We start from the raw sequence: 14,110 nt of genomic DNA, 5'->3' as shown, positions 1-14,110 counted from the left end.
GGTCCCTCCCTGCTGCCACAGCTGGAGCAGCCCAAACGCTAGGGCTATGTCTGCACTACATAGTTTTAGTGATCCAAGTTAAATCGGCATACAGCCACCGCAGTTTGTATATTGTTTGTGCGCATGCATACTTGGCTCTTTGCATCGGTGCTGTGTACTCTCACCAGGAGTGCTTGGATTGATGCACAGTGCAGTGTACCATGGGTAGGTATCTCAGTGAGCCACTTGCCACTGTTCGGCACGCTGTCTTTTGGGTCGTTTTGGCAAAGCATGGTGGGGGCATAAATGTTCAACTTCCCGTAATTCAATGTTCTCCACCCCATAATATCATTTCTATCCCATAGTTTTCACATCTATTTTCAATTTGCCACACGCCCACCCTGGACTTATTTCTGTCTGTCATCTCTCACAGAATCATGGAGCCTCCACAGCTCTGTACTATTGCCATGAGCATAGCAAGCACAGGATGTATTTGCAGAACTTCAGAGAACACAATTTCTTTGAGGACAGACTACTTGGCACACAGTGCAGACCAATTCAGGATTGTTGGCATTCACAGAGCAGCTACAGATGGTGGAACACCATTTCTGGGCCCAAGAAGCAAGAGCTGACTGGTGGGATAGCATCGTAATGCAGGTTTGGGATGATGCTCAGTTGCTGCAGAACTTTCAGATGGGCAAGGCCACATTCTTGGATCCGTGTGCTGAGCTCGCCTCACCATCCAATGCAGGGACAACAAACTGAGAGCTGCATTGACAGTGCAGAAGTGAGTGGCAACCATAGGCACCGACTCCATGGGTGCTCCGTGGCTGGAGCACCCACGGGGAAAACATGGTGTGTGCTGAGTACCCACTGGCAGCCCCCCTATCAGCAACCCTCCTGTCCTCCAGTGTTTGCTGCCTGCTGGCAGGCCCCACTAATCAGCACCTCCTCCTTCCTCTCCGCATCTCTCCACTGCGATCAGCTGTTTTGTGGCGTGCAGGAGGGAGTGGAAGAAGTGAGGGTGTGGCGCACTGCAGGGAGGGGGTGGAACGGTGCAGGGGTGGGAAGGGGTGGAGTGGGGGCGGGGCCTGGGGCAGAGCCGGGGGGTCAAACACCCCCCCGGCACATTAGAAAGTCGGCACCTGTGGTGGCAACCACACTGTGGAAACTTGCAATGCCATATTGCTACCAGATAATAGGAAATCATTTTGGAGTTGGCAAATTCACTGTCGGTGCTGTAGTCATGCAAGTGTGCAGGGACGTCAGCTGTCTCTTGCTATGCAGGACTCTGACTCTTGGCAATGTGCAGGACTTAGTGGATGGCTTGACAGCTATGGGGTTCCCAAACTGCAGTGGCGCCATAGATGGCATGCACATCCCTACTGTGGCATGAGAGCACCTTGCCACACAGTACAACAACAGAAAGGGCTACTTTTCCATGGTTATGCAAGCACTTGAAGATCACCGGCAGTGCTTCATTGACATCAGTATCGGCTGGTCAAGGAAGGTGCATGATGCTCACATCTTTAAGAACACAAGACTGTTCAGAAAGCTAAAAGCAGGGACCTTCTTTCCTGACCAGCGGATTACCTTTGGTGATGTTGAAATGCTTGGGGAACCCTGCCTACCCCTAGCTCCCATGGTTCATAGAAATATTCCAATGTTTATAACTACCTGTTGTGTCCTGCACAGTATTTGTGAAGCAAAGGGGGAGAACTTGCCTCAAGAGTAAAGATAGAGCGGCCGTCGGCTGAATTTGAACAGCTGGACACAAGGACTGTCGGACGAGCTCAATGCAGAGCTATACGGCTTAGGGAGACTTTGAAAGAGCACATTAACAGTGAGCCACAGTAATGTGCTGTGGTGTACTGTGCTCAACCTGGTGCTGCAGTTTGGGGGCCCGTTAGGAATTCCGTGGTGCTTGCTGCACATCTGTGTGTATGTCACTGTAAGCGCAGCTAAGGAAGTGTTGGGTTGCTTGGTGTACATGTATGACTACACTGTTTGCCACCCATCTGCAGCCAGCAGGCATTATGCACCATGTGTTGTAAACTAATAAAGATGAATCACTTTCAAAATAAGAGCTTTATTCAGTTATGAAAACAGCACCTAACAATCTGAAGGACATAATAGTAAATAGAAAAGGAGGACTTGTGGCACCTTAGAGACTAACCAATTTATTTGAGCATAAGCTTTTGTGAGCTACAGTGATTTTCCACTGAATGCATTCAATGAAGTGAGCTGTAGCTCACGAAAGCTTATGCTCAGATAAATTGGTTAGCCTCTAAGGTGCCACAAGTCCTCCTTTTCTTTTTGTGAATACAGACTAACACGGCTGCTACTCCGAAACCTGTCATAATAGTAAATAGATTTTTAACTTCAAAAATTTTCAGACCCTCAATAAATAAACAAGGGACAGGAACATTGATGTCCATTGTAGCTACACATACATCAGCCATGGCTCTTGCTGGTCAGTGTATGTGAAACTGTGGTTATCCATGCTTTCCCCCAGTGTGGAGTGATAGGGATAAGCGTGCTGGCTCTGAGGCCACATTGAATGGCAAGGGAGGTGCAGGGAGGCACTATGCTGCAGCACTCCACCAACTGCAGTCAAGCCCGGGATTGTTGAACCTAGAGGTCCACAAGAGGTCCACAAGTCTGCAGATCTGCGTTTGCTAATGGAGAAGCTCCATTATGTCCTGGTGCATCTCCCTCTCCTTTTCCTGCTGGGACTCCTGGGCATTTTTCCTGTCCACTCTTTCCTTCTCTGTACAGTCTGCAATATTCACTCTCTAGGCCAGTGGTTCTGAAACTTTTATGTTGGTGACCCCTTTCACATAGCAAGCCCCTGAGTGCGACTCCCCTTATAAATTAAAAACACTCTTTTATATATTTAACACCATTATAAATTCTGGAGACAAAGCGGGGTTGGGGTGGAGTTTGACAGCTTACGACCCCCCACGTAATAACCTCGCGACCCCCTGAAGGGTCCCGACCCCCAGTTTGAGAACCCCTGCTCTAGGCCCTCTGCTAAGAGAAAACTCCCAGCCTACCTATAGAGATTTTAAGGTAACAAAGATGAAAAAAATTATCATATGTTGTCATATTCTCAGTCTGATAGGCATTTAGCTACCACTGATAGGCCTCAGACTCAGTTAGGTCTAGTAATACTACCTTTGCAAACATTTTGAGAAATTGAGCTCTGAAATTCAGTCCGTGAAATCACATAATATACTGTGTATTTGTAGGTTTCAGAGTAACAGCCGTGTTAGTCTGTGTTTGCAAAAAGAAAAGGAGTACTTGTGGCACCTTAGAGACTAACCAATTTATTTGAGCATAAGCTTTCGTGAGCTGTAGCTCACGAAAGCTTATGTCAAATAAATTGGTTAGTCTCTAAGGTGCCACAAGTACTCCTTTTCTTTTTGTGTATTTGTACTTTTTTCTGCATTAGCTCAAAGTGATAGATGTTTGATTTTTTAAGTTAGATCAGAATGTCCTGTGTTCCTTTCCCTGTTCTGCAAGTATGCTTTTTAATTGGCAAATGTTATGTCTGCCTGAATGGATCATTACAGCCCTTTATGACACAAATTTTAATATATTTTCTTCCATTCTCTTGTCTACTTCCTATTTAGTTACTGGGCATTTAGTTCAGTGGACTAGGCCTCAGGAGACCTGGGTTCTAGTCCCAACTCGGCCACTGGCTTGCTGGATAACCTTGGGCAAAACACTTCACCTCCCTGTGCCTGAGTTCCCTGTCTTTAAAATGGGAATAATGATGCTCACCTCCTTTGTCAAGTGCTTTGAGATCTTCTGATGGAAAGTGCTATATAAGAGCTGGCTGGTATTATATATTTTTTGCACTTTTCATACTTAAGGCCACATTATTTAAGCAGCCTCTACAGCCTTAAATTTGTCATGTTCTTGGCAGTGACTGTTAATAGTTTCAAGAAAAACAGGAACTTTCACTACCTTCTCTTCTTGCACTGTACTCTTTCCTTTTTTTCTTCTCCCCCCCGCCTTGTCTTTCCTTTTTTCTCTCTAGTCTCTGCTCCCTTACTCTGTTTGCTAGAGACAGGATGCAACATGGAGAAGGGTGATTGTGTGAGTGGCCAAAGGTGATTTTCCTATATCCCTGATCCTTATAGGTTTGAACCAACTGAGAACAGCAAAGATGAAAAAGACTGCAGCAAAATGGCATTTTGGTAGACAATAACACCTGCTACACAAAGTCCCTGTTGTAGATATCAGTTTGTGTTTCCATTATAACTCTACTTTACTTCCCAGATTCTCATGCTTTCTAAGTTGGTTGTAAAAATGGAAACCTGTAGTACAAAGTCACAGCTGAATGTGATTTTCCTCAGTCATGGCCATATTTAGTTATACAAGTACAACAAACATAGGAATATTCCACACTCACAGGGACAGATCCTGCTTCCACTGCAATCAATTAAACTTTTGCCATTGACTGGAGTGGGAGCAGGATCATATCTACACAGTATTAATCTATATACACATACCCAGGTTAATCTTGATTTAAACCTACTTGCTTAAATAAGGAAACACATATTAGAGAATGAGTGTGTTTGAATAAAAGCTGTCTTTGTTGTCCCAGTACACTTCCTCCTCTTGTTGCACCTTCTAATGCAAACATTATTGCATGAAAAAGGGTGAAAAAAACTGACATTGGGTTTTCTGTGGAATGCTAATATTCAAAACTATGGATTTAAATAGTGTAAGAGACTTTTGGTGGGAGGGAAATATCTCCCAAAAGAGAAGGACAAGTTGTTGGGAGAAAAAACAAAGACTTTGATGGAAAATATATGCTTGAACAATGTTCTCCCTTAGGGAAGTCTATGGTTCATCTTCATTTTTAAAAAGCCCTCCTTTTAAATAGATTGGAGCAGTTTGTTACCCTGTTGAGATCATTTTTAACTTTTTCTATTAATCTGAAAATCCAAGCTGTTGAAATGTACCACTATTAAGTGTAAGGCAGAGACAAAGAAATAGCAAAAGACAAGAGGCTCTACATAGAAATGATTAACAAACAACATAATTAAATTAACTAAAACTAAATGATCCAAAGTCCATCCAGCAGTCCAGTCCACTATACCACTTCTCTTGTGATGTGCGTATTCTCTTTTTAACCCTACTGTGATGGAATAATGATTTCCCTGGTTGTTTGTCATAGGGGAGCAGATCCTATCAACCTTTAGTCAGGTGTGTAACTCCACTTATTCCAATGAACTGCTTAGCTGAGAACGAGTTTGGAGGATGGGACCAAGAGTTGTGTCTCAAACTGTGACGGTTTGAGTGAGGGACATTTTAAACAGTGAGGAGGAGGAAACACTGACAATTTTTCCATCAGCAGAGGAAGAAATTTAAAAAGCAAACTCCTCCTTTACAGGAGAGAATAGCTTTCAATGCAAAATCCTCCCTCACAAAATTCTACATGCAAAACCCTCGGTGGCAAGAGAAAAGCTATTTCAATTTTAACTCCAGAATAATGGGAATCTTCCTTTCAAATGAGAATGAATCCGGGCAGGATTTTGCCACTTAGGGGCTCCCCCTTTCTCAATTTCGGAGCTACCTTCTCCATCCAACACCCCCAGCAAGCTTCCAAAGGCTGCCGTGGAAGTTGTGCTGCACTGAGGACTTCGCAAAGCAGAGGAAATATGGTAACAAATGTGCATTCTGCAGCCCCACGTGGAAGGGGAAATCTGCTGACTCTGACTGTGCGGTTAAAGTTCAAACCCGGAAACGGAAATGTAGAGCGGAGAGTTGTTGTATTTTGAACTCCTGTTGGGAATAGAGAAAGTGGAGTAACGGGTGTGCGGTGAGTTTCCCGATCTGATTTCCTAAAGCTGTTTTAATTCCCGTTTCAATTTAACCCTATTTGCATGAGACTGGTCTGTGTATCCCCCGCGGCGCGGGGGGACGATTTGCAAAAGCTGTGGCTGTCTTGGGCTAAATGTCCCTTTTCCATTAGCTTTTGTCGTTGAAGTTGGTGGGATGATTGCTTCATTGAGTCTATAAAAGGAAGGGGAGAGGGATGCATTGTGCTGCCCGGTTTGTGCATGTGGGTACCTGCGGTTAAACTTTGTTCAAAGGGTAGTTTAAACTAGAGTAATGGCAAAACTGGAGAGCTAACCTCTGAGCTAAAAGAAAAGGAGGACTTGTGGCACTAACAAATTCATTTGAGCATAAGCTTTCCTGAGCTACAGCTCACTTCACTGTAGCTCAGGAAAGCTTATGCTCTAATAAATTGGTTAGTCTCTAAGGTGCCACAAGTCCTCCTGTTCTTTTTGCGGATACAGACCAACACGGCTGCTACTCTGAAACCTCTGAGCTGTGGAGTAAAAGGGACCGAGTGCTACAAAACTATGGCACCTCTGATTAGAAAAACAAACCAAACTCGTGGACTTCCCACCGGCCCCTAAAAGAAGTGAGATGTAAAGGAAGGCTTTTAATTTACATCTCTCGCTATTAGTCATTATAGACTCCCCCCTTCCCCCCCAAAGCTATTCACGTTACTTTCCCATCACCTTTGACTCTCACCCCATTGACTTCAGGTTTCCTTCCCGTGGCCCTACACACATGCACAGAGAAATGAACCCTGCTTGTCATACCGAGGTTTAACCGTGGTTTCTTAATTATATAGTAACTTATTGACAGACTCTGCCTGTTTCATTTTTGTCTTCATTGCTACAAAAACGGTTCCATATTTTTATGGCAAAAATAACTGCAGGCTGCTGGATGTCTTTTCTTTTCTTTACAAACGGCGCTGACTTCAAAGCAAATCACGTGAAGGGAGACATCTGGACAGAAAAATATTAGAGTTTAACTTAGGCTTTTTCCTCCCCTTCCAGACTTTCTAGTTCTGCCACCTCTGCACCATGCAGTGTTAACATAAAACTGTATTTATGTGGAGTAGGATACTTTTGTACTTGTGTGCTATCAACGGTTACTGATTATGTGGGCATACCTTGCCCTCTGGATTAAAGTTCTGAGTTCAGGGGGAATGTGAATTGTATTTATTAAAATGCAGCTCAACTAGAATGTTACTTATGCTACCCATCAACACAGTTAAAATTACACACAACTCTGATTATACTTGGGTGTAAATAGAGAATTCTTTCCTGGGTATCTGGCTGGTGAATCTTGCCCACATGCTCAGGGTTCAGCTGATCGCCATATTTGGGGTCAGGAAGGAATTTTCCTCCAGGGCAGATTGGAAGAGGCCCTGGGGTTTTTTCGCCTTCCTCTGCAGCATGGGGCATGGGTCACTTGCTGGAGGATTCTCTGCACCTTGAAGTCTTTAAACCATGGTTTGAGGACTTCAGTAGTTCAGACATAGGTGAGAGGTTTATCGCAGGAATGGGTGGGTGAGATTCAGTGGTCTGCATTGTGCAGGAGGTCAGACTAGATGTCATAATGGTCCCTTCTGACCTTAATATCTATGAATCTGTCTTTTTTATGTATTTAGGTGATTAAAACCAAGTTCTGCTATTCAATTCCCATTTACTCTGAGCTGTAGATGTATAAAGGCAGAGTCCAAGGAGCAGGACATAGCAAAACATATCTTCTTTCATCAGTGTCCCAACACTAAGGGTTCTACGTTGGGAAATTGACTGGTACAGCTATTGCAGAATAGCCACTGTAGAATAGTTTGTTCCAGAATAGCTATTCCAGTCAATTTCCCCATGTAGATGCGTCTTGAGCTGATACTACATACTGTTCATGGATCTTTACAAGTAGATTATCTAGTGTGGGTATAATGCAGTATTACTGTAGCTGTGTTAGTCCTGGGATATTAGAGAGACAAGGTGGGTGAGGTAATATCTTTTATTGGACCAACTTCTGTTGGTGACAGAGCTTGTCTCTCTAGTGTGGGTAGAACTTAATTCAGGAAGCAGCACTCTGGAACCAAGCTAAATGGCTGATCCCAGCGAAAGATGAGGAAGTTAGCAGGCTTTGGAATGCATCCTGAAACATGATTTCCTTTAACAGTTCAACCGATAGGACATGTTGCAAGACCTTCCTCTTTGATAAAAATTTTCCACCATCAACAACATGCTATTTACGTGCCTCCTTTCTCCGCCCCAAAATCAAAGTTTCCTATAACCAGAAATTGTAGAAGAGCAGAAAGACTCCACAAAGTCCACTGGGAATTTTGCTATGCCAAACTTATACCCTCAGAAGTGCTTGGATACTATAGTGTAAAAGCACAATAGATAATCCTAAAATCTCTGTCCCTCCTAAATCAAAAACACATCTTGCACAACTGTTCCTCTTTCTCCAGCAACAGAAGACTACTACTCCTAGATGAAGCGGTGCTAAATCAGGCCTCTGGCCCTGTCTACACTAACACTAATAGGTCCTGCATGTAAAGTACAGATGCAAGGTGTTTTATCTAATCACCAAACTTTTATTTCCAATAGAGTCCATGTTACAATTCAGCTTTTGGTGGGGTGGGCCACTCTCTCTTGAATTTTAAGGAACTGTGTCCCTTTCATTGGATCTCTGCCAGTAACTACAAAAATTGAATAGAAAGAACAGGTGAAAGAAAAAGATATTTTTAATAATAAAATAACAGAAGTGTGGTAAGGAACTGCTGGGTCTTAGCTCCAGTTTGCATATTGTTTTATATTGTTCTATGTTGGATAGTTATTAAAAATTCATAGCTCTGCCTGCCTAACTTGTAAAACTCCTCATTGTCTTGCTCTGTCCATTGAGATGAACTTTTCTAGATTCCATCTTTCTGAAGAGTCTCCTCCCTGTCTCCCATCTCCACAGCAAAGGAGGCATAAAACACTGCCAGTCTGATCTGGTAGAGCTTTATGCTTGCTCTGCACGGGTGCAAATAGCTACAGTTGGGTACAAGTTGCAGGGCAATGATGAATTGGAACCTAAAAGTTTCAGCTCTGGGTCTGTGGAACACCTTACAGAATAAGTTTGTATAACAAGATATGGTTCTGCTATCATGCTGGTGAAAATAGGAAGTAACTCCATTGAACTCAATTTGGTTATCAATACCACTGTGAGATCAAAATGGCACTTTCTGCTTTGGATAGAATGATAGGACTAATTATGCATCTAACTCGGTTGCACAGCCTGCATCCTGCCCAGATTTCTTCATCTCTCTCTCTCTCTCTCTCATGCACACACTTACTCTTAATCAACACCCTATGACCCCAAAGTTTTCCTCCCAAGGTGTACAAAGGGGAGAAGGGAAGGTATGATGTGGGTGGGCCTCCTTGTGTCTGTTCTGGTCCCCAAACTACAGCCCGGAGCTGGTAATTTGGACAAAATCAGTTACCCCTCCCCAAATGCACAAGTTATGCACCTGGACCAGCTGGTGGCAAGCTGTTAAAGCAGTAGGACTCCAGGCTGCTCGGGTGCATAACTTCATCTTCTGAATAGGTGAAACGCCATATTTTTGGCTGCTGTAGGATTTGGCGTAAACTCTGCAGAAGCACTTTGTATTTAAGCCTGAAAAAATGGCTCTCTAGTTTCCTTCTACCTTTACTATTCTTACTACTAATTTCTGGGATGTTATGGAATCTCTCGTCACCTGAGCTGTACTTGGTATGGGTGGCGCCAGGTTGCTGTATTGTGAACTCTGACACCCTAGGAAATTTGAAACATGATGTGTTGGAGCTTAAAGATGTGCATTCATTTTTTCCTTTTTAGTGCATGAAAGTGGCAAATACAGTATATCTTTCCATTTGAGGGCCTCTACTTAAAAAGACACCATGAGCAAATTTATGGCCAAAACTGTACACTGCTATAAACACTGATGTAAAAGAAAAGTCCTCCCGTGGGGAGAGGGGGAGAAATCTTTTCCAGTAAAATCTTCCTTTATAGGACAGTAAATCCCTTCTTGCCTGTGTAGTGGTAATGCATTTCCCTGTCTGTATCAAAATACAGTGCAATACACATTGTTTCTTTGCTGTCTTTTACTTCCCTGACATAGGAGTTAAGTGCTTTCAGCAACTTTCAGGATTGGGCCTTTCATCATTTGGGAGGTCATAGAAAACATCCTCCAGTTAGTCTGCATGCAATGCTGTTAGGCCTCTGTTTGTCTGGGGTGTGAAAGACAGGAACCATATCTCTTGTATGGGCTGAATTCATGGTTTTTAAAGCAGTATAATAGCTTTATAAATTATGGACCCAGTCCTGTAAGTCTTTACTCATGTGAGTAGTCCCACTGAGTTCATTGGGATTAATTGTGTGAGGAAGGGTTTGCAGGATGAGACCTGTAATGTACATTTACATCCATATTTATAATCAGGAGATTAATCTTATGTGCACTGAGATATTCATTGCCAAAGGTGGTGGTCTCCCTGAAGAATATAGTGCAGTAGAGAAATAAATCTTTTGACTTATACACTGTAGTTCTTAAGTTATATAATTTTTGCAGCTCTGCAGCTGTCCAACAGATGTAAATCACATTGAAGAGAAAGGACAACAACAGGGAAAGGATAATGTTTTATTTTCCCTAGACCCTTTGGGAAAGATTTTGATCTCCTTTATGCAAGCATACCTACACTGGACTCAGTGGTGTTATTCTTGATTTACACTGTCGTATGCATAGAGTTTAAGGCCAGAAGGGACCACTAGATCATCTAATCTGACCTCTTGTAGATCGCAGGCCACCACCACTACTAGCACCCGTACACTAAATCCAGCAACCAAAAATAGAACTAAAAATTACAGACCAGAGGAGACTAAGCTATTGTAAGAACGGCCATACTGGGTCAGACAAATGGTCCATCTAGCCCAATATCCTGTCTTCCAATAGTGGCCAATGCCGAGGTGCTTCAGAGGGAATGAACAGAACAGGCAGTCATTAAGTGATCCATCCCCTGTCGTCCACTCCCAGCTTCTGTCAATTAGAGACAAGGGACACCCAGAGCGTGGGGTTGCATCCCTGACCATCTTGGCTAATAGCCATTGATGGATAGTTTTGGCCTTCACAACAGTCCCGTGGCAACGAGTTCTACAGGTTGACTGTGCATTGTGTGAAGAAATACTTCCTTTTGTTTGTTTTAAACCTGTCATCTATTAATTTCAGTGGGTGAACCTTGATTCTTGTGTTATGTGAAGGAGTAAATAACACTTCCCTATTTGCTTTCTCTACACCAGTCATGATTTTATAGACCTCTATCATATCCCCTCTGAGTCATCTCTTTTCCAAGCTGAAAAGTCCCAGTCTTTTAAATCTCTCCTCGTATGGAAGCTGTTCCATAGCCCTAATAATTTTTGTTGCCCTTCTGTGTACTTTTTTTCCATGCTAATATATCCCTGTGAGATCCCTGTGTAACTCTTTGTAGTCTGCTTTGGACTTAACTATCTTGAGTAATTTTGTATCATCTGTAAATTTTGCTACCTCACTGTTTACCCCTTTTTCCAGGTAATTTATGAATATGTTGAACAACACTGATCTCAGTACAGATCTTTGGGGACACCACTATTTAACTCTCTCCATTCTGAAAACTGACCATTTTTTCCTACCCTTTGTTTCCTATCTTTTAACCAGTTACTGATCCATGAGAGGACATTCCCACTTATTCCATGCCTGCTTACTTTGCTTAAGAGCCTTTGGTGATGGAGCTTGTCAAAGACCTTCTTAAAGTCCAAATACACTATTTCCAATGGATCACCTTTGTCCACATGTTTGAGCCCTCTCAAAGAATTCTAATAGATTGGGGAGGTATGATTTCCCTTTATAAAAGCCATGTTGACTCTTCCCCCGACAAATCGTGTTAATCTATATGTCTGATAATTCTGTTCTTCACTATAGTTTCAGCCAGTTTGGCTGGTGGTATTGATGTTAGGCTTACTGGTCTGTAATTGCCAGGATCACCTTTGGAGCTTTTTTAAAAATTGGTGTCACATTAGCTATCCTCCAGTCATCTGGTACAGAAGCTGATTTAAATGGTAGGTTACATACCACGGTCAGTAATTCTGCAATTTTACATTTGAGTTCCTTCAGAACTCTTGGGTAAACACCATCTGGTTTGGTGACTTATTACTGTTAAATTAATCAATATATTCATGTGCCACATGTAGAGAATAGATGGGAGGGAGACGTACAGTGGTGCAACATGAGAACGGAATTGGGACCTTCGGGTTTTCTTTTTTGCATAGAAAACGTAAGGTGTTGCAACTTTGTAATTATAATGAAAAATTAACTTTTGTTTTAGGTAAAAATGTCTTCTACATGTGACTTTGTTGTGCTCCACACTGGGCAGAAGATGCCTCTTATAGGACTGGGCACTTGGAAAAGTGAACCTGGCCAGGTAAGGCTTGCGCTTGCTATAAACTAGTACTATAATTTCAATCTGTATTTGTGCCTTATGCACATATGAAGCACTTTGATTTGATAGTCTTTCATGTATATGCAACTGAGCGGACCCACTGAAGTTAATGGAACTACTTGCGTATGTGTGAAGCATGTATGAACATGTTTGCAGAATTGGGGCATGAGGTCACAATTTGGCACCCCCTCCATCCCTGTTCAACAAAGCTCTTAAGCATTTGATTAATTCACATTGATGTCAATGTACCAAAGCTGTTGCTAATTTCAGTGGAACTTCTGCATGTGCTTAAAGGGTCTGCTAAACTGAGGTTTAGAGAAGAAGGGTGGTTATTGGCTGAGGTACAATACTCAGGAGATCTGGCATCAATTCCATGTACTGTTACAGACTCCCTGTGTGAGTTTAGGCAAGCCACTAACTTTCTGGCCTGAGTTCCACACCTGTGAAATGGGGGTGGTAATACTTACTTTCTTCCACCCTTTGTCTATAATTCTTCTGGTCAGAGACTGCCTTTGGTAGAGTATATGTACAACAGCTAGCACTGTGGGGTCTCTAGGCATACTGTCACCCTACTGGTAGTAATTCTTTGAAAGACAAGTTATTAAAATATCTGGACCACTGCATGTCAATACTGTAAGTGTTTGTTTTGTGGCTGCTGCTGTTGTGCTAAGATCTATTGGACTGATTCATACTATTAAGAAACAAGTGTGAGAAAACTGCAGCTATGCTTCTCTTTGGGAGGGAAAAGTGGAAACTCCTCCCCAAACCGACATACCGTGTTATTCTTCCATACTGAGAATAAAAGCAAAGAGAAGCTATTAAAAAAACTGAAAATCTTCCATTAGGAGCCATATTATTGTCAGGCTCCCTCTCCAAAGAGTTAACGTGACAGCATAATAAGGTTAAAAGAGGAAGCAGAAGAGTTAACATGAAAGCTAAGCCAACCTTTCTAACAACAAGAGTGAATGTACAGATCTGCTTTCCAGACACTTTGTGGGAAGCAAAGATTCATAGATTATAAGGCCGAAAGGGAGCAATGTGATGATCTAGTCTGAACTCCTATATAACACATGCCATAGGACTTCCCTGAGCTGACTCCTGTTTGAACTAGTGCATGTATTTTTGGAAAAATAGCCAATCTTGGCTAAAAAGATTCCAATGGTGAAAAACCCACCGCCTTTGACAAGTTGTTTTAATAGTTAATTACACTCACTGTTCAAAATGTGCCTTATATCTAGTCTGAATTTGTTTAGTTTCAACTTCTAGCCACTGGATTTTGTCAGACCTTTGTCTGCTGAATTGAAGAGCCCTCTGACAGATTTCTGCCCCCCAGGCATGTAGGCGCTTGTAGACCAGGGGTGGTCAAACTGTGGCTCATGAGCCACATGCAGCTCTTTTACAGTTAAAGTGCAGCTCGCAGAGTCCCCCCGGACCCTCCACATTCTCTGCCTACCAGACTGCGGGGGCAGGGAGCTCAGGGCCTCCACCCTGTGGTGGGGTGGTGGATCTAGGGGCTTCTGCCAGAGGCGACTGGTGCTTGCTGTGAGTGGGGGGGGGAGAGGGGGCACAATTTAAAAGTTCGCCCTCCCAACAGCTTGAGTCATGCCCCCCGCCTCCCAGCACACAACCCCTCTTGCCCTAAGTGGCCCCTCCCTGCCGTTCCCAGCTGTTTGCCGCTGGCCCGGAGCTCCCAGCTTGCTGGCAGGGAGAGGGCCAGGTGGCACCAGGTGACTGAGCAGGGCCAGTAAACCCTGGCAAAAGGGCACACGCCGTCACATGCCTCCCCATGTGTTGCCTCTGGCTTCTGC

The 14,110-nt window shown here is 43.3% G+C and overlaps 1 protein-coding gene across 4 annotated transcripts in view; it reads left to right on the top strand.

The window, feature by feature from the left end:
- Positions 1 to 14,110, top strand: part of AKR1A1 (aldo-keto reductase family 1 member A1) — a 45,901-nt gene that overhangs the window by 4,124 nt on the left and 27,667 nt on the right. For 2 of the 4 annotated variants that reach the window (XM_043521620.1, XM_037907546.2), the window contains exons 2-3: positions 413 to 766; positions 12,189 to 12,284. In XM_043521620.1, coding sequence (XP_043377555.1) covers positions 644 to 766; positions 12,189 to 12,284 — 219 coding nt within the window. In that variant the 5' untranslated portion in view covers positions 413 to 643. Of the gene's footprint in view, positions 1 to 412; positions 767 to 5,605; positions 5,816 to 12,188; positions 12,285 to 14,110 lie in introns of those variants that run through there. The other 2 variants (XM_007061658.4, XM_037907547.2) reach the window with 2 other exon arrangements.

The sequence above is a fragment of the Chelonia mydas genome, chromosome 8 (assembly GCF_015237465.2).
Source record: "Chelonia mydas isolate rCheMyd1 chromosome 8, rCheMyd1.pri.v2, whole genome shotgun sequence".
NCBI lineage: Eukaryota > Metazoa > Chordata > Testudines > Cheloniidae > Chelonia > Chelonia mydas.
The sequence above is the reverse complement of the archived record's forward strand: the minus strand, read 5'-3'. Positions and strand labels throughout refer to the sequence as shown.